Below are 25,936 nucleotides of genomic sequence, written 5' to 3' on the forward strand. Positions count from 1 at the left end.
GTTAGGATTTAGCTATCTCTAAAAAGCAAGGCAAATCTGTGATTATATCACAGACATAAACATGCATCAAAAATGTGCATATTTACACTACAATTTAACTAAAGCTTTCAAAAACAATATGGTATGTCTACCAAATCTAACTCTGCTTTATGACATTGAGCGAAAAGCAGTGAGAAATTAGTTGGAGGCCTAGGTCTGTTTCTTCAACATTCAGAAAAGCCTAGTCTACTTAGTAAGAAAAAGCAAGGGAAAAACCAGGGCTTCTATAACCATGTTAGGCTAACAGCGAAACAGCCGACAAAGGGGCAAAATCTACATGAATTTCAGCAGAAGTGCAGAACACCATTTCAAACACAGTGAACATCCACGTGTTGCCATATAGCTCTCTCAACATTTTTTTTTCTAATTCAAATTCTTCTGAAAAATTCCACAGAAATGTCAGTTATAACCCACTGTTATTATTATTAAAATGCCCATGAGGGTTATAATTCAGGAGACTGGATAATCAATGGTGTAATATTTTTGTTTCTTTCAAGAGAACTGGGAAAGTTTTAACATTGCAAAACATGCACAAGCTAGAAAGTAGCTGTTTACACATTGAGCTTTTATCCCACCAGTGCCATTTTGCTTCGAGAGCTATGAGGTTTTGGAAGTGAAGCCTACCTTTGCAGTGTGTCACACGGCGCTTCCCTTGTGATTACAGAGACAGAGACAGAAGGGCTGGATAAAGATGTGTTTGAATACATAAACTCACTAAATACCTGCTCTACCTGCTGTCTGGTGGTATTCTGCTGGAAGCTAACCTCCTACTCGAGCCATACTCTATGCCATACGCTGGGTAATTACAGTCAAAACCCTTTTCCTCCAGCTAGGGGCTCTGTTTAGTTCTTCTATCATTAAAATACTAGCTTAAGCTCTGTTATGCAACTCTATGTTTAAAGCAAACTACCAAATATAACTTGCTTATAAAAAAATCATTCATTTCAGTAGGAATATTGTCCAGGTGAGAAGGATAAAAGTAGTGTCACACCTGTTTAATTACCAATCTTTATTTACAGTGAAAGCATCAGAAGAAAAAAATTATTCCCGATGCCTTTGCTTATGTGGTGCAAGGGAAGAAGAAATGCTACATGAGAACAGTATATTCTGTGCAAATCAGAGGTTTTCTTTTTCTAAAACAAGTTTTTATGAAAACACCACAAACTGTGACTGATTGTACGGCCACAAAATACTTAGATGCTTACTTAGTTTAAGGTATTATTGAGTTCAGAATCAATTACACCAAACTGATGTATGGCTTAAGAGCTTTGTGGATGCTGATCAATCAGCTCAGTAAACAAAAGATTTTCAAATTTTTCACCTTCAAGTATGGTTACTGTTACAGAAGTATACACGAAAAGTATATGATACATCTGATAAACCAACAAGGATTTTTTCCTTTCCATTTATTTTGTTAAAAGAAAGCTTTCATTGTAGTTGTCCTTGGTTTTTCAGAACAAAAATAACCATCACAGATAGTACTTTGCTTTGTATTTTTATTGAGATTGTTCAAACGTTTGTAACAGTCCAATAACGAGGACAAACTCTGCTTTCACTTATACCTACTATTTCACTTTCAAAAATATTTTTACACAAGTAGGAAAAAAATAAAGCAATTTTCAGATTTAGGATAGAGTTCCAAAACTGTAGTCACTAAACACCTTTTTTATTTTTAATTTGACAAATTTTATAACAAGGCATTGGGACAGATGGGACATTCTTTAACAGCAGTTGAGGGCTCCCTTTTATGATTAATTTGACAGCATCATAGCTGGAACTTGGCATATGCTTTAATTAATAAAATCTTAATATTGCTTTGAAAAGCAAGACATATTTGGAGTAAGAAGACACAGTCTTTTATTCTTTGCCTTGTGACAAAGAATCCTAATTGTAAAATAAACCTATTGGGCCAAGCTGATTTTTAAAAAACTTTGTCATCAGAAGCCTGTAGCTATCATGTCTCTATGCCCAATACCAGTTCTTAAGCATCCACAGAATAAAAAGAACAACTGCAGTAACATAATAGCTTTATTTTTTTATCTGCTTAAAAATTTTAAAAGTTCCTACCTGCGCTGAACATTGGTTCCTTGGGTTTGCTGTGAAAAAGAATGAAAAAAATTTCTATATTAAAAACAGGTACACAGTCTGCACACATAAAGTTATGGATGTGAAATTAAAAATATAATATAAAATACGTAAAATACTTTTGTGTGTGTACACATAAATAAAAATGGGGTTTCAGTTCAATTATTTACAGGGTAAATCCCCAGGCAGACACAATTACACCACCATATATTATGGCTCCTTGATGGCAGGTGTTAAACTTTTACATTCAATTCTCCTTACACTCTTAAAACTATAGGCTCTCCTCCAGCAACTCATAGATCTTCTTGCCTTGCAGAGTTAGTCCAGTTACAGAGGGACACAGAAAATGGTCACAAGAAGGTGCATCAGTTATGATGCTACTCCCAAAGCAGTTTACAACCACAAGAAGCAGCTAGGAATACATCCTGGACTTCAAAATCTCTCTGCATGCATGGAGCAGGGGGGGCATTTGTATCAGTGCATGTGGGAGTATTCAATTACTCATGTCTTGCAAACCAAAACATGAATCCTGCTTTTCCAAAGAGTTTACATAAAACCCAGACCTGCCCAATTGTTTCCTGGTGAATGACAGTACTTTGTAAAACCCAGAAAGCACATATCCTTCATGATTACAACAGCTTCTCTTTCTGTTTTCCAACTGCACTGCTGCCTGGAAGGCAATCTGAAATTGGTTTGTCTTTTTGTCTTGAGAAAACATTTGCAAAAATTGAGTGGAAAATACATGAAGCACGTGGAGAAGAGGCAGAAAAGCCGAGGAGCTCTCTGGATAGTACTACCCTGGCCAGAAAGCAGCAATCTGTTTCAAGAAATGCCAATCATTTATTTTCTTCGTCCTTTGCCCCTGTATAATTAGCCTTGGGGGTGTTGTTTCTGATGAAGCATGAAAGGGACACAGAGCTATATTATGCCGTTATTTTTCTTCCCAGTTCCATTTTCTTTCTATCCAGTAAAACTTGAAATATCTAATTACTGTTACACGTTTCTGAGGGTGATCACAAAAGGTTCCTATCATTCTGATGGAGAAATGTGTGCAGTACCCCTAGAGCTGTCCATTGCAGGACTGCAATCGGCAGATAAAAAGAAACCACAATATAAATTAAACCAGGGTAGATTTTTGCACACAATTGTTTCTAAGTATGAAAGATTCTCTTTCCCTACAACAGAAGTTGTAGCTAGTAATTTTACTGTACTTTTTCTTTTGCACTGATGTTACAGTTGTAGTAAGAATAATACATTTACATAATGTTAAAAAACCCCCAAGAAATTCCACCGATCCTGCACATTGATTTAGCAGCTCTTCATCCTACCAGCCTTCGTATTAACCATGCATCAAAATTCATGCTTCAAGCTGGCATATGCTGCCAATTTCATCTATATAAATACCAGGATGTGCTGCCATTGTTAACACACAGATTAACAATTTCTTTTATGAACAAAGATATTTTTAGAAAATAAAAACTTTATGGGATGGAGCACTAGTCAGAAATGCTGCCATATCACAGACAAAAGAGTCTCCAGTTCTGAACAGACCACGCTGACTTATTCAAGCTAATCAAGCTAATGTGAAAGGCTGATTCATGGCAGTAATAAAGCAAATCATGTGTACTTTCTAATTATACAGTCCCTAACCGCACACACAGCTCAGAGCTCTGACTACCCTTCTTCTTTTTTGTGAACTTGAGTCACTTCCTACTTATGGAACCCGTAGGAAGGCCTACTCCTGGCTCCGAGCCACCGGGACGTGGGACGCCCCACTGCAGCATGGGAGATTACAATCATCTTCTTACTCCTTGTTTAAACCTTCTTAAAATAGCTTTCTATAGCACTATGCTTTTGCCCAACAGCCTGCAACTCTACATACTTTGAGAAACAATTTCACGATTGCCTTTTGGGAATCCTGACATGCATTCTGCTTTAAGTTTCATCTACAGACCAGGCACCTCAAGCTGGAAGGGAACCATAAAGATGAATGACACAAATCATAAGACTTTGAGTAGCTGGTTAACACACCCTCCTCCTCCTCACTCTTTCACATATACAGTTAGCTTCAGGAGGACAGCCTTAACCCCTGGCACACAGAAACATACCTATTTTTCTTCTAGTCCCTTGACTCTTGCTGTATATATTGCAGAGTGGCCCAACTTCAAAATGAAGCACAGGCAAGTCTTTAGCCAGTCTCTTCCACTGGCTAAGGACATTCCTCAGGGAGGTGAGAGCTGAGGTTCTGAACATCCTCTGACTCCATGTGACAGGAATCAGGGAAAACTCTCTAACCCTACGAATAGTGACACTAGCTGCAGCAAGAGAAATCTAACACATGCTCCCAATTAGTTCCCTGGGATACCTGCACTTTATTTAAGCACTGCATCACATGTGTACTCAAGCCCTTGTGGGTTAGCAACTGCACAATGATGTAACCACTGGGTTCCTGTTAGAATAGGATGAAAAAATTAAAAATGGATCTCAGGTACTGTGATCAACTTTGGAGCAGACACAAAGCAATTTTGCAGATAACCATTTATTCTGTTGCAATGTTTTTACTCAGCTATAGCAAAATCCATTTTTAAGTGTACATTACCTCTGTGTAGCTGCTAGAAGTCGTATCTTCCCGTATTTTAAATAAACAGCCACCTAATTAATAATCTCATCTTATTTCTTTAGTAGCTTTAATATAATACTGACTTCATATAATTATGACCTTACACAGATAGCAAGAACACAGGGGTATCTTACAAAACAACCCAGATTTTATAAAGCATTGTACTTTGATTTTGACAGGTTTATCTTCCACTGCACAACAGATGCAGGATTCACCTTCTGTGGATTTGAAATATTTTGTTAAAAAAATTGATAAGATACATACAGCAAAGACACTGCAAGATCATAATGTGCTTGTTAAAACTATTAAAGCTACAGTTAATTGCAAAAGTAATGACATTTCATCATTGCAGTTGCACTTCCTCCTCATATTCTGGAAAGAAAAGTCTTCCTATCTAATTATAAAAAATAAATTTTAAAACCAGAATTTTCTATAAGAAATTTGTTTTGTTTAGGAAAGTTGGGTTTTATTTAAATTGTTGAGGTTACAACATAAAGACTGTTGCTGTAATTTCCTATGGACAATAGAGCACAAAATTCTATACACATGCAAAATAAAATGTAAAAATTCAGCCTTAGAAAAAAACACCATCTTCAAGTGACTTCTCAGCAGTCCCTTCACTGGTCATTATTTTTTTGCTTAGCTTTGCACTTCAAAACTTCCAGGTTCAATTGTCCCCAAGAGTATTGATACTTGGCTTTCTGTTTCAGTGGTATGTATTCTCTGTGCTACAAGGGTCTGAGATGTCAATGGGACTGAGCATCCCTTCAGAAAGTTAGCTGATGACACCAAGCTGTGTGGTCAAGAAAGTGGAAGGAAGGGAGATGCCATCCAGCGGGACCATGACAGGCTTGAGAGGTGGGCCCATGCAAACAGCATGAAGTGCAACAAGGCCACGTGCAAGTTCCTGCACATGGGTCAGGGCAATCCCAGGCACAACTATAGGTTGGGTGGAGAAGGGATTGAGAGAAGCCCTGAGCAGAAGGGCTTGGGGCTACTGGTGGTAGAAGAAGCTCAACATGACCAGGCAATGTGTGCTTACACCCCAGAAAACCACCAGGTACTGGGATGCATCACCAGCAGCATGACCAGCAGGTTGAGGGAGGGGATTCTCCCTCTCTACTCCACCCTCATGAAACCCAACCCAGAGTATTGCATCAAGAGAAGGATATGGACCAGTTGGAGTGAGTTCAGAGGAAGCAGCAAAGATGATGAGAGGGCTGGAGCACCTCTCTTACAAAGACAGGCTGATAGAGTTGGTGTTCAGTCCGGAGAAGACTCCAGGGAGACCTTCTAGCAGCCTTCATGTATATAAATGGGGCCTACAGGAAAGCTGAAGAGGGACTGTTTACAAGGGCACAGAGTCATAGGACAAGGTATAATGGTCTTAAGCTGAGTTAGGGTAGATTTAGACTAGATAAAAGGAAGAAATTCTTCCCTGTGAAGGTGGTGAGGCCCTGGCACAGGCTGCCCAGAGATGCTGTGGCTGCCCCCACCATGGAAGTGCTCAAGGCCAGGTTGGATTGGGCTTTGGGCAACCTGGGCAGGGAGTTGGAACTAGATGATCTTTGAGGTCACTTCCAACCCAAACCAGTCTGTGATTCTATGTTCAGTACCAATTTTATCCAAGTCTGCACATGTAGAGCGGGACACGACTCCTAAGTAATCCAATTAAAGATTGTTTTTCCTCTCAAAAATACCATTCATCTAGGTATTACTTAATGAGTTAATAGCTATAGTTTTGGGGTTTTTTTCAGTTATATTTCAGTCTTTTGGGAAATTTAAAGTGAAGTATAAAAATCTTTTAAATAAAACCAAAACCACTCCTACACTTCTACTCAGTACCACTGCAACTTTCCCATCTCTTCAAAATACATTCTCCAATGGCTATCTACTGTTTGTTTATAATTATTTTACCAAAAATCATATGCTGAGATGAAATCAATTTTCCAGAACTGCCAGAAATGCTAGTCCTGCGAAATTCTGTTTGTTTATAAAAGCCCTCATTCATATGTATAGATGCACAGCATCCATGAAGATGTTTAAATGTTTAGTTTGTGTAAATATTTAATTATATCTTAATTGGTTAACAATTTTATAACCTTTTATCTTACGGTATTCTTATTTTTTTCACTATTCCCATAATTTGCCAAACCTCTCACGAGTTGTTGCCTTGCTTCATAGCTGAAAACATAAATAAACCAGGAAACAAACTACTATTAACTTCATCACCCATATCTAGGCTGTCCATTTAGTAAACAACAACCTCACTCATTCTTTACATCAAGTGAAGATGCTGAAGAGATAAAAGGGAAGGGATTGTTTGTGCCATACCATTGTCTCATGAGCAACTCGGCGACTGCTATGATGACACTTACGCCCATACAGAGCACGTATAATTATGTCACTATGTCACTTTCATTAGCATTCTGTTTCTATGGTTATTTCACCTGAGATAGTGTAACAAAACCAGCAACACCACTTTCTGGTGGTGAAAAACTGGAATAGGACAGGTAAAGGAAAATGGCCAAGACTAAAATCTGTCTAGGAAATATGTGAAAGAATCAGTTGAACAATTCAGTGACTACACCACAAACATCTGTGAATTTGTTCAAAACCATCCTGAGTCTGAAAGCCCTAAACCAGCTATTCTCTTTCCCTTTTACTCTCAGCTGTACAGAGAAGCATCATAAGATACATCAGAGACAGGCATCACTTTATTCCACTTCTCTGGACGGCACTTGTACATAAGCCTCTCCACTTCTCACTAATCCTAACCTCGGACTGAGGCAGTAATTGCACAGAGACTGGCTGGGCATCAGTCTGCACATGGGAGGTGGCGAGTAACTGCCTTTCCATTGCTTGCTTTGGGTTTTCATCCCTTCTTCATTTATTAGACTGCTTTTATCTCCACCTATGAGTTTTCTCACTTTTGCTCTTCCTAGTCTCTTTCCCATCCTGCTTGGGAAGAGGGAACAAGTGGCTGTGTGGTGCTCAGCTGCCAGCTGGGGTCAACGCACCACTACCAGGAGCTTGATAAGTACATGTCAGGAACTGGAAAGCCAAGCAAAACCACTAAGATAAAGGAAAAGTATGCTTAACAATTACAAACTTTTCCAGGCAACTCAAGGTTCTCATGTTGTTTACAGTTTGGATACAAAGCAAATAAATTTAATCCACATTTGAAAGACTGTTTTATTTTAAAATTGTTATATTTTAAAATATGTTTTTTCCAACTCTAGCATCTTTTTTTTAAAAAAAAAAAAAAGCTCCCAGTATTTGGTGAACTAGAGAATCCAATTTCAGAAAAGAAACTAATTTCATTATTAGGGCAGTAGGCAGAGAAAGGAGAGAGATATTTCAATAACATTACCTTTCACTGTTCTTTTTACCACTAGATGAACTGCTGGTGGATCCAGTGCGGTTGCGACTCCCTTTGGAATCTCCATAGCTTTCCCTCCGACCGCCTGGGGATACACGCTCAGCTGAACTGGTTCTCTTAACAGTGCTAATAAAAAAAAGGAGCAAGCTGTACAGTGGCACTTGTAAAAACACATATCTCTACAACAAGTATTTTCGAGAAACATATCAAGTAGAATGTTGACCCTAAAATTAACTACAACCTTGGTTTTAATCATAACCCTATTTCTTAAAGGGACTACAGAAGTGTTCTGCTGAGTACCTGGTGCAACACAAACATACTGCCTTTTCCTTATATTATAAAATAGAAGACAGGCTAAACCAAGATCACAGAGAAAACTGCAATACCTATTTTCCCAGTCACATTTCAAATCTCTGACTACCACTCCTAACTTCAGGACTTTCGGATTCTCTAATTAAGACGTACAAGAAATAAAGAGAAACCAAATTACCTTACACCTCCAGACAGAATACAGAGAATGCCTAACTTTGTGTCTTCATTCAGTATCAATTATTCTGTGGTTCAAAGTTAGTTTTAATATACCCCAAAGTGCAACTAATGGTGAACTAGCCTGCATTTTTTCATTAGCTTGTCAAAAATGGATGCTTCCTACTTACAACCATGAATAGATTAGATTCCTCACATCTCCTGACAAGGGGTTTCTCACAGGCTTACAGTTTGGCTCCTTCTTGTGCTCTTCAACCACTCTTCCTGCCAAGACAGCTAGCAGGGAGCTCTTGTATGACTTTATGGCACCCTGCTCTCTGATGGAAAATTGTGAGCCCAACACAAGTGGTATTACTGAGTAGGCTAAGAGAATCCCACTCAGAGCTTACACCTAACAGGAGACAAATTGTTGTGGTTATTCCTTAGTCCAAAGCACCCTAGTAGGAAGCACTGCTTTAGGGAGGAGAGGGGGCAGCAAAGGGTGAGGCCTTGAGCCAGGCAGTGTTACCTGGACCAGGACAGGAACTGCCCCACAGCAGCAGCTGAATGACAGGACTTGGTGTCAGGGTCTCAGTTCCTCCCCACCCCAGTCCTGTGCTGTTTTCTCCCCTCCAAAGAGCAGAATGGAAATGTCCTCTTAACCCGTAACATCCCCATAACTAAATGTCTATGTTCAACAGCTCTCACCCCAGAAGCCATGGAAATCAACGATCACTTTCACGCTCACACCCCTCTACCCATATTCCAACCTTCTGTGAAAACTTCAATTCTTTCTAGCTCTCGCTCCCTCAAGGCCCAGCCTCACCCCAGTCACCCCTCTCACCATCCACAGCCAGCTCCCCCTCCACCTCCACATGCCCCAGGGATGCTCTGCTTACCATAAGGCTATTGGGGACTATTCCAAACCGCCCCATCAGCCCCTAACAACTATCCCTACCCTCTTAACTCAGCCAGCTCCTCGGGCTCCATCCCGCTTTGTGTCTGGTGTAAGAAAGAGAGGTACTGGCTCTTCATAACTATGGGAAATGAGACAGACTTTTCAGTCTGGTCAAAAAACATCCAGCCCATCAACTGTACACCACCACACTGGGTTTTTTACCTTTTTCTTTTCTAATTATATTCTTACTCCTTCATGTCTTTTTACCAGTGAGGAGGGGAATGTTTCAACACCTTAGTCGAGGCTCAGCCACAAACTCACTGGGAAGAACTGAACTGGAGTCTTTCTGCAAAGCAACTGCCCTTCTGAAAGGAAGGAAGGGAGGAAGGAAGGAAGGAAGCCCCCATGCAGGGGGAACTCTGCTGAGTAGATGCATGTTAAGATGCATCTCAGGTAGCTTGACAAAAAACTCTCTGGAATATGTGATGGTAGAACAGATGTTCAGTGCTGCAATCTTGTCTTAAAAACATGCACAATCAAAACAGTTAAGCTGAAATTAAATATATATATATATGTACACATATATACACACACACATATATATATACACACACTGTTTCTGTGGAAAGAGTGATGTCAGACAGCAAGCAGAATGCAAAATTACGCAGTGGCACAGAACAAAATACATTCATTGGAGAAAGGACAAGCAGCAAAAATAATTTAATTCTGTCTTCATTTCAGAAAGAAGTGTCTCCTATGCTAGCCTAACATTATCCAAGTCATCTCAATGCCAAATACATGAAAAAACCTCCTCTGGTAAATTAAATAATATACTTTTTAACATTTAACTGTTCTCCCTGCACCTCATATCATCATGCAGTGTAATACTATTCCAGTTAAAAAATAAAGCCTTGATACTGAAAATATTCACTCCACATAAACTATCTTTATTGGCATGAGTCCTTCCATTACTTTATTTGCAGTACTTGCAAAAACATCCTCTCTGTGTGATTTTGCAAGATCAAAATCTTTATTTTGGCATCTTTTCCTGGTTAAGGAAGAGGCAATATCAGCCTACACTGAAATTAAATTAAGGAAATCACTAAGTAATAGTAAAGTTAGGAAAAATGGAAGTTTCAGAACCAATTCTAAGCTAATTTTTATGTTGCTTAGAGCTTTATTTTTATAGCTTCCAACATTCAAAAGATGAATTGGTAGATAAAAAAATGAATGGGTAGGAGTAAAGCTTAAAAGTGTAATGCTAACTTTGTTCTCAATAGTGAAGTCTCATATCAGCATAAAAACTACTTTTACCACAGGAACGAAGTTCTTTTAAACTCTTTTGGCTTATGTCCATTACTGCTTAAACTAATTAGCAATGCTATCTTCTGACAAATTTTATTTTAAACTTTCAACAGCAACAAAAAAAGCCCAGTGAGAAGTATCAGTGGGTGGTTGGAAAAGAGGATTATAACTTCATTGTATTACCTCAATTTTGGCATATACACATTTTGGTAGCTATAGTGTTAAACACCAGTGATTATATCCATGGCTACAGTAGATGCCCTGTCATCCAAGGAGGAATTTAAAATCATAGAAAACATTTGTTTAACTTACAGGTTTGTAAGAGAATAACTGGATTCCACATTAGTGGTAGGAGAGGACAGCATTTTCAATGATTTCAAAAGGTAACATTCAGTAACACAATTTTTAACTTAAGGCAGCAATGTGGTGTAATGAAACACCCCCACAAGAGAAATTTTGTTAGCATGAGATAATGGAGATATGATAACTGAAATTGTTATAGTCTAGTGTTGCAATGCACTCGTGCATGATGAGAAAGTTTAAACATGTACTTTGTTAAAAAAATGGGAATAGTAATTACAGTTCTACCATGTTAATGCTTGTACTAAACCAGCCACTTTTTACGTGTTGAACCGAAACAGAAAGGAAAAACAACTGAGCTTCAACACTACAAAGCTAGAAAGGATCCCTCACCTTAGAGCAGGCTTTTTCAGTTTGCATGCATTGAGAAGGCTCACAGACCTGCTTAATCCAGATTGAGAAGTGCGTGAACAAAGCAGAATAAAAAGTGAATGCAACAGTAAAATGTGGAAACAAGACATTTAAAACAAACTTACATCAGAAGACATAATTGCATGCTTTCAAGATATGAAGTCACGTGAGTAAACAACACAGCGCTTATCGACTCAGATGTTTGATCATTGCAAACCATACATTTAAAAACACCAATGTATCTTTGAATGACAAAAATCTCAGCAATGCTCCAATACACTGACCATTTCTACAGTGACTCAAAAAAATAAAGAAAGAAAATCAAAGAAGCTATCTGAAGAAACAAGACAGATGATCCAGCTAGAAGACAAAGACTATTAAAAAAGCAACAGTAAAGACAAAAAAATAAATCCCCATATATACATACATACATCACTCCATACATAGCATGAGTGTTTCAGATGGTTGCATTAATGAATCAAGATAAACAAATCTGGCCAAAATTTTAAAAAAAGATAGATATTGAAATATCAAAATTGGGGGGGATTAAAGCTTTTTAATAAAATAAATTAAAAATGCACATAATGCTGTTGGACAGTAACTGATGATATTAATAACATTTTCAAACTTGTCTAGCACTCTTTCTGACCCTCATTTAAATCAATTAGAATAAATTCAAGAATAACATATGACTTTAATTTCATTATGCCTTTGAGCAAAATGCACTAATAACTTTAATTGTTAGAGATATAGTGAAGTGGCATAATAGTTTTGCCACTCAAGGTTCAATGGAGAGAAATTTCATTTTAAATTCATATTCAGTTTATTTTAAAACATTTTCTTTGAGAGTCAAGTGTTAAATAGAAGACTTAATTGAATGTTCAATACAGGGTTTGCATGTGCACCAGTTACAAACCATCCTCACTCCCAGAACAGAACACAGAACATTAATTCCAGCCGACTGAACAATTTCCTAGGGGCCATGTGTTTAGAGTTTAGAAGAACAAGAATTTATCATATTAAAGTATTTTATTCTCCCTACAAACAAAGCTCTTTATGTTTTCTTTGTTCCAGCTTCTTCCTTTTGATCTCCATTGTCAGAGTTTTGCACCATTGTAATACTTCACAATCTGCTGGGGGAGAAAGAATGACTGATTGTCTGCTTTTGAAAGGCAAAGTATGTGCTAGTCCGCAGCCTGCAGCAGCATCCCTACTGGGAAAGGTACTGTCTGCATTCTCCTCCCTTACTTTCTTTTTTCACATCCCCCCCACACCCCAACTCTTGGAAACAAAGCTATCCTAGATGAGTCACAAACCCCAACAATTTAATAGGGAACACAAAACATTACTACTGTGCGCTGGCCAAATTCCAAAGACAAACGTAGTGTTAAGAAGGGAACTTCAAGCCACATTACATCTGAAAGGAAGAGTGCAGGGGGAAGGGAAAGTTCTGCTCAAGATACACTAAACTAATCTTATTCTGAACGAACATTTCAAATCATTATGCTATGCAGAAAGTTCAGAATAAAACCACAGCTGTTCAAAAAGCTGGTACCCAGAATAGCTTCCACACTTCCCCAGCATAAAAGTAGTAAATACATTAATTTTAAAATCAAACCCTCTACGCAAAGGCTTTTTGCAAAGATGACTTTGAAGCACTTTACAAGGGCAGGCAATTCTTGATGGTCTCTGTCAGGTGATTATCCAGCACATGACAAAATCACTTCAGCATTAGCTGGCTTGCAGCTGGAAGCCGCCCAGCTGTGCTCCCATGGCACCCCATCACCCCAGTTTTGGTGAGGGACCAGTCTGGTCCCAGTACCACCAGGCTTTCTATCTTGCCGTGTGTTATTACCATGTATTTAGTAACCCGACTGACCTGTGGTTTATATTTGTGCTTTTGCTCTATTCAGGTTATTTCATTCCTTCCTCAGGATAACTGGGTGCTGACTACACGAGACCAGAATGCTGAAGAGGGTTTGGTGCCCTCAATTCTAATTGAAGTCAGAGTCAATTGAGGTTACTCAATACTTTGCAAGATCTGGATCTAATTATCACGTTAGGCCCTATAACAACCTACTGATATCCAGAGATACACATTTTACATATGGAAAACCAATATGCATAGAGGTTAAATGATTTGCATAAGGTCATTGAGAGAATATGTGGCAGAACTCAAATAAAAGCCTGCTAGCTCCACCCTTTCAGCCTCGAGCCTTTTTTATTACCTCCAGTTTTATATTCCTGCCAGAAGTCATTTCCATTTCAAATATTAAAAGGGAAATCAGAAAATGTAGTGAACTCTGAACCGCATCTCCTTGGCAATCCAGCAAGGCAGATAAGCAGCATACCAACCCGCGGGTTCAAATGAGTTAACCAACACATTTAAATACAGCTATTGTAAGAAATGAGATTGTGTGTGCAGACATGTCAGTAAGTACATCTATTTCTAAGCAGTGGAACGCATGGGATGCACACTTGGTCCCCATGGAGATTATTTGCATGTATTTATATAAATATGCATGACAAACATTTCAAGGGACAGACCGATGTCATTTCAGCTGGATACCACACACTTCCTAAGTGGTGAAAGTACCAGAGAATGAAGGAATCAGAATGCATTTACTGTAAACCCCCTTTTCAGAAGGCTGCTCAGTAAAACATTTGGGAAGAACTCCATACATCTGGATATTTTCCTCTCTTGAAGCATGGTGACAGGCAACCAAAAAAAAAAAAAAAATTGATTATATTTTCCACTACAGTAATCCCAGCTGATATTTGTAATTCTCAACAGCAGACCAAAGGTTTAGAAGTTTATCATTTTTTCTTTTTTTCACTTTTCAAATTTTACCTTCTTGGTATTTTGAAAATTCTCAATTTTTTCAAGTGTGCATCTATGTTATATAGGACAGCTATTAAAAGTATCCTGGCAGAAATTAAGTTTTAAAACATCTGTAAACACTTAATACTATTCAGAGCTGCTATGCCACATTACTGTATGCTGGACTGAAGAATACCTACCCTACCAAGTAGCACCAGTTTTGGAATCAGTTTATATGAAAAGTGAACTACAAAACAACAACTTGACTGCTTAGCAGAAATCAGAACTAAAAAATATTATTTAAAGTTACACACCATTTATAAACTGTTCAACATCGAGTCAACCTTTTAACATAAACAATTCCCACCCCTTTAAAATACAAAAAAAGGGAAATTATATGATCTTGCCGATTTATTTCCACTACTGTTTCACACATACACACATAAGAGTTCCTGAAGGGAAAAGGACCCAGTACAAATACAAAGCATGAATGAGTTCATTTTAATGAATGCATAATGAATTCATCTGCTTGACTGTTTGCAAGAAAGCTCTTTGGAACATTTAATACATCATCTTTGATTACTGAATATTTGGAGCATGATTCACCACAACACTATGATATCCCACCAGTTATTTTAAGGTTGATTATCAAATTATAAGAGTAGAAAATAATTTACTTAAAAATGGGTTTGTACAGAAATTCATTGGTGAGGTCCTTACCACTCCACTCTTCCTCTTGTATTATTTAGAGGCATGGCATGGAAATACAGTTTAATACAATTCAATAAAAAAATACGAGTTAAAGACCAGAACTTGCATATTAAAGACAATCAATACAGAATTTTAGAGCATTTGAAGAGAATAGGAATTTCACAGCACCTGGATTTATAACTGCTTTTTTCAAGACATGAACTAACCCTGCTCTCCTAAGCACAGTGTCCATCTGTAACAGTAAAACTGCCCAGGTGTATTTTTATTTTCCCAAGCTGAATACATATTTTCATACTGCCTATTTAAAACTACTCCAGTTTATCACCTTCAGCCAGGAGGCAGAATAAAGCATAATAAAAAAGGACCTTAAAACACTTATCCTGTGGAAGACTTTCAGATAGGAACCAAGACAGTTATAAAATGCTCCTGCAAGACTTTCCCACTGGCACTGAAGGTATCCTGACAACAGACGGAAGGGCTGTAGGGTGTCACTTCTCTACAGGGATCCTCAGCTAGGATAATGTCTACAGGTTGCAGGAAATACCCGTTGGACCACCTGAATTATGCAAAAGGCTCTCAGAATAGCTAAAGCACGGGTATGATCTTGACCTGCACTCGTGCTCGCTCATGTGTTTTATAATTACCGCTTGAAACATTATTAGGGAGAATGAAATTAAGGGAATTACCCAGAAAAAATAATCTGTAAGGAACAGATTTCTTTTCAAATTCAGCAAAGCAGTACTCCTTTTTAAGCACAAATATATTTGCTTTTTTAAAGGAAGGATCTTTCACCCATTTTGAAAATTCTGATAACATAATTCCAGCAATAGAACAGTTTATATATTATTTGCCTCACAGGGGGTAATTTGTGCAACACTGAATCAAATTAGTTTTTTCCAATTTTAATTGTGCATCCCATAGCTTCTCTACAATAACAAAACCTGGTGGAAAATCAGTCCCTTGAACACAGTAAGAAAGACAGGCATATTCTTAGTCACCATCTCCCCTTTAAGGGAAAAAAAAAAAAATCTCTCTACAAAAGAGGCCTCAGATCTTAGCAGGTTAATGCTCTCATCTCCTCAACTTGCCCTCCTCAGAGCTGACAGCACCATCCCTAGAAAAAGCTGAGGATGACACACAACAAAAGCCATGTAAAAAGCCCCTCTCACACAGTATCATCTTTTAGAGGCAAGCCAAGCAGCAGGCTGGCACCACAACAACAGCCACATGTAACTTAAATTGCTGCACGCGATCCATCGCGCCTCCATCCATAACCGAGATGTCTAAAAGATGCAGCCCACTAAAAAACAGCTCCCACAGAGCAAACTGAGATGGAGCAGTCATTTTTAAAAGGATTTAAACTAGCAGTAAGGTATTTGAAGAGGGATGTTTTCACTTGCATAGGTATGTGCTGGGCATAGGATTTTCTTCCTCCCTGAGATGCTTCTAAATTGCACATGCAGTTTCCATAATAATTTTTACTGGGAGAAAACCACCAAGGGTTACATACTGATATGTAACCTTAGCACTGTCTCTTTACAGACTGTATTTTCTACTAGCTACTAAAAGAATCCTTGCACTACTTCAAATGCTTTCTTCTCCATATGCTAGACTGTAGCAGAAAGAAAAATAACACAAACCAGTAGCCCAAGCACTGTACAGTCTTTGAATATTCTTTCTAATTGGACCCAGTAAGTTTAAAGCCTCTTAGAATTAAATCCATCTCTCCTTTCTGAAGTAAATGTTTAGACTATTGCTTTGCAAGTAAGAAAAACTACAGAGCTAGAAGCTTAAGAGAGGAGATACACTATTTCCTCAATGTAATGACTATGTTTCTGATAGACACATACCTTTTTGCTGCTGGTGATACAGTCTCCTTTCTGGTTCCTGATGGGGAAGGTAAAGAGCCACTTGGTTTCTTTGGTAACACAGTTCCATTATTGACAGTAGTCCTTAAAGGCAGGGTTTGTACCAGCGGTCTTGCTGTAAAACAGGCAGATGAAATCATTGTTTTCATTTTCTTTTCTTTTTTACCCCAGCAAACAACATTGGAAGTGCACAATTCTATAACCTGCCTCACCTGTAAAATTCTGTCCTAGTTCAAGGACAGCTACAATGGTAGTCGCGGTCACCCAAACCAATCCCACTCTCTTAAGAGAGCATCCATCTCTTGCCCACCTGGAGAGCACTCAGAGAGGAGTGCTAGAAATGAAGATAGGTTGCCATCCCAGAAATTCCTGCGTTTTCCCTGCAATATTCTTCTGGGTTTTCCACAAGCAAATAATCTATTAAGAAATCGTTATTCCTCAAAAAAATCCTTTGTTTTAAAGAACCTGGGCTTGTGTTTGATAAAAATTATTTACCCATTAGCCAGAAAAAGAACTGAAATCAACAAAACAGTGGACTTAATGAGCTGACATTATCTATGTTCTTCTGATCAAACGTTGGCTCAAGAAGTGACATACATGTCACACCTATAATTAATATCAATATAATGGATAAGTTTCATTCAAGTAGGTTAGAAATTAGTTACAAAAAACAAACACTGGTTAAAACCACAAGCCATGAGTACGAACATGAGAACTACAGTGGACCGTGCCCTGAAACACAGACACAAACGTGACCAGTGCTCTCCCTACAGCAGGGAAGAAAGCTGCATATGCCACTTAAAATCTGACAGAACCCTGTATCATCAGCCAGCTTTGCAAAGATGCCAAAAGTCCCTGGATTCAAAGAACACCCGAGAGAAGGCAGCAGTCCCAAGTCACTTAAGGAACACAAGATAAAATTTCACTGAACTTGGAGAGCACAGCAGAGACAATACCAGTGAAATGCTCTTTGAAAAAAGTCTGCTGATAATAAATAATCTAAAAAGCAGTAATTAAAAAAGGAATGCAAGTTTCATCAGAAACTTTGTCTTGAAACTTTCTTAAAGTACCTACTTGCTTGTCATGCATTCATCATGTATTTGTTCAGAGGGGAGAAATTTAGAGAACAACCCATAAGGAATAAAGCTTATTAGGCCTAGAAGGCTGAAGGATGACATGAAAACAAGTCAAGGAGGAAAAAAAAAAAGAAAACAGAAATCCTCTCCATGATCACTGAGGAGCCTGTAACTGCAGATGGGGTGAGAAGATGGCACCATTGTAACCAAGGATAGGAAGAGTAAGAGCTCTCCAATTTTACAGGAAGCTTTAAGGAGAGGCTAAATAACTGATAAATGAATTTACAGTGCCTCCCCACCTTGGCTTTCATGATCTATTTTAACAGACTAATGCTGATTTTAGAGCTTATACAAAACACCCAAAATTTACTGTTCTTGGGTTTCTTATGCTCCTATTTACTTTTCTTATTGTTATTCAGATATCACGATCCTATTTACTTCCAGAGTATTTGACCGTCCAAATTAAATTCCTCCTACAGGTTCCTGCTGGACGCTGTACCGCTTGTTTTCTGAGTAACTGCTACAACACCGTGGATCACCTGTGTGCACAAAACTCATTCTGCTGCACACTGCAAAATCACAGATAGCTATTGAGCAGTTGTAGACTTGTTTCCTGACATTTGTGTGGCTCTCAAAACTTCAGTGAGGTTCTGAGATAATGAATGAGCACAATAATTGAAGTTAAATAAACAAACGATTCGAGTATTTACCTTGTTGTATAAAGTTGTATAAAGAAATGCCCATTAAGAAGTATCTGGAGTGAACTAGCTGGAGTCTGTTTACTCTCCAAACCTTATGAAATCCTAACCTGCAGCAGCCTGCAACATTTAACAGAGGTTTTGCTTCAAATCCAGCACCAACCCAGAAACCTTGCTTCTGGAGCTGGAAGTTCAAAGGTGGAACTCATAGTCAGCATAGAAAACACCATTACAAAACTCTTATGCAGCACACAGAAAAATGATATGTTACTCAATTAACTCACCCTATTTACTCTGGAGCTGTTTAGTTTAATTTACAGCAGCTAGTTCACACCACTGGTAACTGAAACAGTCAAACAACCCCAAACGTGTCATTGCTGTTAGAAGTCAGTAACTCAAACACATCGGTATTATTGCTTTGTCAGTAAGGTTTATTTTGGAAGTTCTGTTGCTTCAAGGTCTTACCTGTGGTAGCAGGACTGACATGTTTATCAGCCTCAGCAGCAGCTTTTTTAATCATACTCTGATCTATGGATTAATAGGGCTGTTAAGTTTACAAACAAACCAATAATTGCAAAAGGAAAGAACAACAAACACAAGTGAAACAAAGGCAGGAAGCCATACTGAACTCCACCAAGCAGTTGAATTAAATAGGGGGGGGAAACAAACCCCCAAACAAAACCCCAAAATATCATTAGTGAAGAAGCTTCAGAAATGGACAAGATTAGCAGCTCACTTTCTGTGATGTACACTGCTTTTAAGCTGCCTAGCTCCAATCTAGAACAAAAACACACACAAAGACTGAAAACAGGCTCAAGCTTTTTTCCATTATAGGCTTGCAAGCCTGAAACTTGAAATCTTTAAACCAATTTTAAATCTGAAGTACACAGAAAATGTAGTTTCTTATTACAGACTTTAAACTGTACACAGGGGATCCTGTTTTCTAAAGACACAAACCTCCCCCTGACAAACAAGTCCTTTTAATCCTGACCCACTTCACCTGTAGGCCAAATCAAAGCAACAGAATACAATCTGCCTCAAACTCCAGTTGCCATGAATGAGATTTTTGTGACACTTTATGAGTTCAAATTTCACTTTTTACAATTCTGAATGTGCAATTAGTCATTAAACAGTTAATGAAAAGAAAATAATAATTGAGTCTTGTGTAGCCCAAGTGGCAAAACATGAGAAGTCCCTGCTCCAGTTCCACCCATGTCTCAGCAAACCCCTCTCCTAACAGACTCCATCACATGTCTCCATAAAGCTGTTCCAATACTGAAATTCAACTTAGTCTTATGCTAAGTAACTGCATGTGATCTGTCATCAAGTAGTTGTGCCTACTGCAGCAAAAACAAGGCACAGTGTAAAATGTGTCATACTTGACAAAACAGCTGGAAGAAACAAAGGATCAGGATACCTCAGATTCTGTTTTATGTTACAGAGTACATTTAATAAGGCTGACCATACACTAATGATATAACTGATATATAGTACCAGTAAAAAGTTCGTTACAGAAATCATTACAGTAGCAGTTATTTCCAGAAAACAGTTGGATTTAATTGGCAATTATCAGGACTCATTTCAGTAATTTGTAATGGATGAACAATTGGCTTTGTAATCCTCCATTTGCATTATCACAGTAAAACTTACACTGTCATTTCACACACATAAAGAAATATCCATGCCATCTACACATTTAAAACAAAACAAAAAGCAGCCACAGAAGGCAGAGGAATAGGCTTACAGCAGCTTTTCTTTAATGTACACTGAACTATGGCTTTAGTGGGCTGCCACAAGCAAGAAGACACCTCCTTCAACTCTGCTCACAGAATCCATGAAAAACTGGCCTGTATTTTGCTAAGTACAGCCAGCAGGAAAGAAGAACTGATTTGGTTACGACTCAGTAACAATTACTAGACTTTACTTCCTCCACACATCAGATAATATCTACTTCACAGGCAAAGCAAAGCCTCTGAATCCCTTGTACAACCAGATTTAGTGGAACATTTTATCACGGTGGAGCCTTTAGTAACAACTAACTTAGGCAATCTTGATTTTTTTTTCTCAAACAAAGACAAAATGAGGAGAATACAACAGAAAGGGAAGGGAACAGGAAAATAAGATCACAGACATTTACTGCATATTCTGTCTAACAACTAGCATGATATACAATCAACTAACCTGGATCTGTAATTCTGTCCCTTTATCATTTTTGTCATCTCCAGACACAAAACATCATCATAAACATGACATCTCAGTTCAGCAAATTAATTAAGTAGTTCCTTATCTATTCTGTTAAATCAATGCCTAGAAGTAAATAGCTGTTGCAAAGTCACGAATATATAACTGAAATTAAAGTCCTAATTTCCAGCTGAGAAAATTATGAATCCATAATTACATATCATAGTTCTGATGTGAATTAAGTTTTTAATTTATATTAATGCATACCAGGACCTCAAAAGAAGTAATTTCTTAATTTAGACAGAGAGCCTGTGAAGTCAGCCATACTTTCTTTCCACATCTAGGTTGCCACAACTCTTACTCCTGACACTACCCAAAAAGATGTCACGCAATTCCTGCTAACTGCAGACAGTCTCCCCGGCTTTTGCAGCCTCACCACTACAGCAACTAACACTGGACGGGTTCTAATAAGACTTTATTACCACAAAGTGCTGGATATTCAACTCCAGCTTTTCTGATCTGTGTATGTACCTGTTCCTGCTCTGCAGGAATCACGAGAGAGCACACTGCAGCAGCAGGCTGGCGAGTGGCAGCGCCTGTCATACCTGTCCCTCCACTGGCATCAACTGCAGCTCTGCCTTTCCATCATGGCCAAGCAGCTGGTTCTGCACCATCTCCTCAATCACATCACCTCTGTGCTAGCTAGCTCAGAGCTCTGTCCTTCACTCTGCCTGTGCCATCCAATGACTTTTAAGACATTTTTAAATGCAAATAAAATTACATTTTACTTTAATTAATCTTTTTGATCAAAAAACTCCTAAGAGTTTCACCTACAGAAGATGATGCATTCCTCAAAGAGTTTATAAAATTATCTTGATCAAATGTCAGGAAGCAGTAGCCATGGTTAAACACAGGGAGGGGGTTAAGCAGTAAAAACACAGAAACGGTTCACTGGTCCATGGGAACTGCAGAAGGCTCACAGATCTGACCACTCAGCATACTGTGTGTTCTCTTTAAATTTCAGCATTTATTTAAGTTTGATATGTTGAAGTTGAGCATGTCAAATACCTAAAGAATAACCTATTTTAATACATTCAAAACACTCACTGAATTGCACTACCTATTTGACATAGATCTGAAATGCAAACCTTTGGTAGGTCCTTTCTTGTTCTGCATGGCCTGCTGTTCCTCTGTAATATTCAAGCGTCGAACCACATCAGCAAGGGCAGATTTAAGCAGCTGGATGTCATCTTCCTGCATCTGGACACGTTGCTCCAGAGAGGCAATGCGATCTGTTACCTCCATACTGCTTGCAGCAGAGGCACTGTCATCTATGTGAAAGAGAAAAAAAATGATGCATTATCAGCAATGTATAACCACTAAGGAACACCTTCCGTAGCTGGCTGCAGGTAAAAACAAGGTTTTCTTAGACCTGATGACCTTCTGAGGGAGAAAGTTTTTAAGTGACCAGAAGGAAGAAATAGAAATCAAAATAAAATAAAAAGACAAGTACTTAAGTCAGATATGATTATGAGGTTGGCTTCAGGGCTGCTTTCTGCTAATTGGGCCCCCACTATCAATTATCTACATGTCTGAACGGGAGCGATCAACCATCACGCTTCACTGTTCTGCTCAACACAACAGCCTGACACTGGCAGGCGTTCAGGTAGAGAGCCAGACTTCCCAGTACGCTACACACCCTTCCGGATTTGTCTCTCTCACATACAGGAGAGAATGTGTGCACTAGACATACACAAGCAACACACAGCCTTATATTTTTTCAATGCATTGTCCACAGCCTGGAGAATAGATACTAACCCCATCTGCTAACTCCTAATTTATACCAGCAGCTTTATGAGAACATTCCCTCCGACCGAAATAGAAACATAACTCAGAAACTGTGCTCTTAGCTGGCAAATTCTTAAGAGGGTCATTACTTTGCATACAATTCACCCATTATTTGGAAATAACCCACAGAAGCTTTAAGCCTGCAACTCCCTGATGAGGGCTACGCATTCTTTCCACCCAAAGCTAGGAATATTTTTCCTAAATGAGTACTTTCGTTCCACTCCAGCTCCTACTGCATAGAAACATTGTAATTTCTTACAATATTAAGCTAGGCAAAAGAAGAAGAAAGCAAGACTAAAGCAATGGCAAAGATGTGGCAGCTAGTATCTCTTATGGGAAAAATATCTAGGTTTTTGAGAGGTTTTATGTAACTAGGTGGACGTGAAACCTAAGAAAAGGTTGGGTATTAACTTATTGGACCATTTTAAGTAATGTAAGTCAAGTGATGATTGGATTATAAACTTTGAGGGCTTAAGAAGTTATACTTTTAGCATAAATAACCGTTTTTGATACTATCTGCAATCACAGTTGACTTGTCCCTGATTCCTAATTTGAGTCTACAGCCCGTATTTCTTGCTGATCCCTCTTTGTGAAAAGGCTGGTATTTGTTTTCATTTCTTGTGTACTTAATTCTCCTCCACTCCAAACCAGAGTTTTCCACTTCTTTTGTACAAGGGCATACAATGAAAATTAAATGGCTTGTGCATAATCATAACTAGTGCTGAATTTTAAAATAAACTAAGTGTTTCAAACAGGAAAACACCAGATTCTGAATGCATTTTAAAGCATGTCTGAAAATGTTAAGACATGCAAACTTGTAATCAGAGGGACTGGGAAAAAACTCCATTTAAAATTAGAAAAGAAATCTATTCATCTACCAACCACCCTAATACAAATTGTTTTCAAAAGCTGCCCATAAACTCCATTTGGGCTTTCTTACCCCTCCCACCCCCAACAGCTATCTGCAGTTACCAAAAGCTGCATTAGAAACAACTCAGAAACAAAAACTGTATCAATACTGCCAGTCCATAAAGGGCTACAGACTAATTTATCTTAAACTTCTTGTTAATGCTGTTATTGGATCATCAGAGCATATTTTAAATATCAGCCTTAGGATATTATTATGCCGAACAGAGTGGTGATACCAGTACCCAGTTCTGACAAACTAAACCAGTACTCAATTCCCTGAAAAACGCTGAAAAACCTTTCCCCGTGACCAAGCTTCCCAAACTTTGGCCTGATCCAACTTCTGCTCAGCACAGGACTCCGTCCTGCAGCTGTACAGGTAATTAATCCCCAAACTCAGATTAGCAGCCGTGCTGGCAGCAGTATGAGCTGCCTGCAGAATTTAACCTTTCCTTGTACAAACAAAAGGCCCACGCTGCTCTAATGACTTTACACTTTAACTCAGCTGGAAATAACATGGATTAGCATACTGGACAATAGGCAACCAAATCAAAAGCTTGATTTAACCAATACAAGCCAAATTCAAACTTCAGCCATTCTGCCAAACTCAATACGGCACAGCATAAGTTTACTTCTGAATTCAGTCAACAATAAATAGCCAGTGCCCAAATTCAGGGCAGAGAAGGAAACCCAGGGACAAATCAGCTGGGTGTTAAAATCACCTAGCTGCTGTTAGAAAACACTCTCATTAAAACATCAATTTTACTATTTTTTATGTACATGGAGACAGTGATTGTACCCAAACATAAATCTTCAAGTAACACATCAGTGTCACTGGTTTATTTACAGTCCCATAAGAAATACATCCCACCAATAACTATTAAGATGTCCATCTCTTTCTTCTTCCCCCTTCTCCCAGCTGTGACAGTGGCTCTTCTCACATCCTTGCTGACCAACAAGCACCAGCAAACCCCTTCTCTGGACACAGCATGCCTGTGCCTTCTGCTGTCACTGTTCTTCCTGGTCCTGGGGAACGTAACCCTCATCCTAGCTGCAGCCTACAACTTGGGGTTTTTTTATGGAGTTCCCTTCCAAGGATGCAGAAATGAATAAAATTTGTAATAACTTTCAATAAGATTTCAGCTGAAGATGAGATCTGAGTCCAGTCACACTTTGCCTCCCCTTTGCATGCATATGAAGTATGCTTGAAAAGATAATAGAACAGAATATAATAAAATTGGTTTCTGAAGAAGGCAATATTCAATTATAAAATAAGCATAACCTGTTTGTTATGCAAGTAGAGGATGGAATGTTCCTACATCTCAGTATGTTGAGCAAGGAAGTTGCAACTTCAACACAGACAAATAAGCAGAGGAGTATGGTATGGGGAAAGTAAAAAACCTAATGATACAAAGTAACTAAACAACAACAAAGTCACCACAGATGTCATCTGCTCTGCCCACAGGAGTGAAATCTACATAGTGAGCTGAACTTGTGATCTGCCTCCACCACATGCAGCTCATCCTCACAGCAAAGAGCACTTGCAAGGAAATGTTTAGCACACACTTGGAACACAATTTAGATTCCAAGTAGAGCCATCTTATTAATATTGCTGTTCCCAAGACAGTATTAAATTTAAAGCAACTATACATTTTACAGCACCTAGTGCCACATTTTCTCATGGAAAAAACACATCCTCTGGGAGCTCGCACAGAGAGGGTTCAGGGGAGCACAGAGGCCACCAACTGCTTTATCCTGAGGTGGTCCAGCCAGGGGCTACATTTTCCTCTTGCAGACATTGTATCATGTATATGGGTAGCATCCATAGCAGATTAGAATTACTCACTGCCTGTTTTTTCATCAATGGGAAGAAAAAGGACTTTTAAGGTGAAATTTACGCAACCTGTTCTCAGAAATCTGAACTGAAATACGTTCTACAAGTGATCCTTTCTTTTCATGGATTATCATGCAAGTCTAAATCACAGTCTCAAACATGTAAAGCTCTATCTCATGAGAGAAATGCCACCTACAACATCCAAATTTAGATGAAACGAGGAGGTATCAACTCATATGTCTGATTTTTCTTCGTAAGACATACTTGTGGTAAAGCTTGGAAAGAAGAATCATGTGTCATTTATGCTTTGCTGAGATTCTGCAGGTTTCAAAGAGAAAGGATCAAAACCAAGGGAATGTTCTTCATGCCTCTCTTTAAATTTTCCAACCAGCTAATGCATGATCTCATAGATTGGAAAGATTTCTTGTAACAAACTAAAAGACAATACTGAGTCAGATGATTAATCTGCTTCCAGAGTGTCTTCCAGT

The 25,936-nt window shown here is 38.6% G+C and overlaps 1 protein-coding gene across 1 annotated transcript in view; it reads right to left on the reverse strand.

The window, feature by feature from the left end:
- The window catches only part of EML1 (EMAP like 1), a gene marked incomplete at both ends in the record, with an annotated part of 53,094 nt that extends 30,929 nt beyond the window's left edge, over nt 1-22,165 (reverse strand). The window contains 5 exons of the mRNA XM_084270709.1: nt 664-690; nt 2,107-2,135; nt 8,118-8,252; nt 16,888-17,020; nt 22,009-22,165. Coding sequence (XP_084126835.1) covers nt 664-690; nt 2,107-2,135; nt 8,118-8,252; nt 16,888-17,020; nt 22,009-22,165 — 481 coding nt within the window. The remainder of the gene's footprint in view (nt 1-663; nt 691-2,106; nt 2,136-8,117; nt 8,253-16,887; nt 17,021-22,008) is intronic.
- Nucleotides 22,166-25,936: the final 3,771 nt, after the last annotated feature.

Source organism: Gallinula chloropus (genome assembly GCF_964237585.1).
Source record: "Gallinula chloropus genome assembly, chromosome: 14".
Taxonomy (NCBI): domain Eukaryota; kingdom Metazoa; phylum Chordata; class Aves; order Gruiformes; family Rallidae; genus Gallinula; species Gallinula chloropus.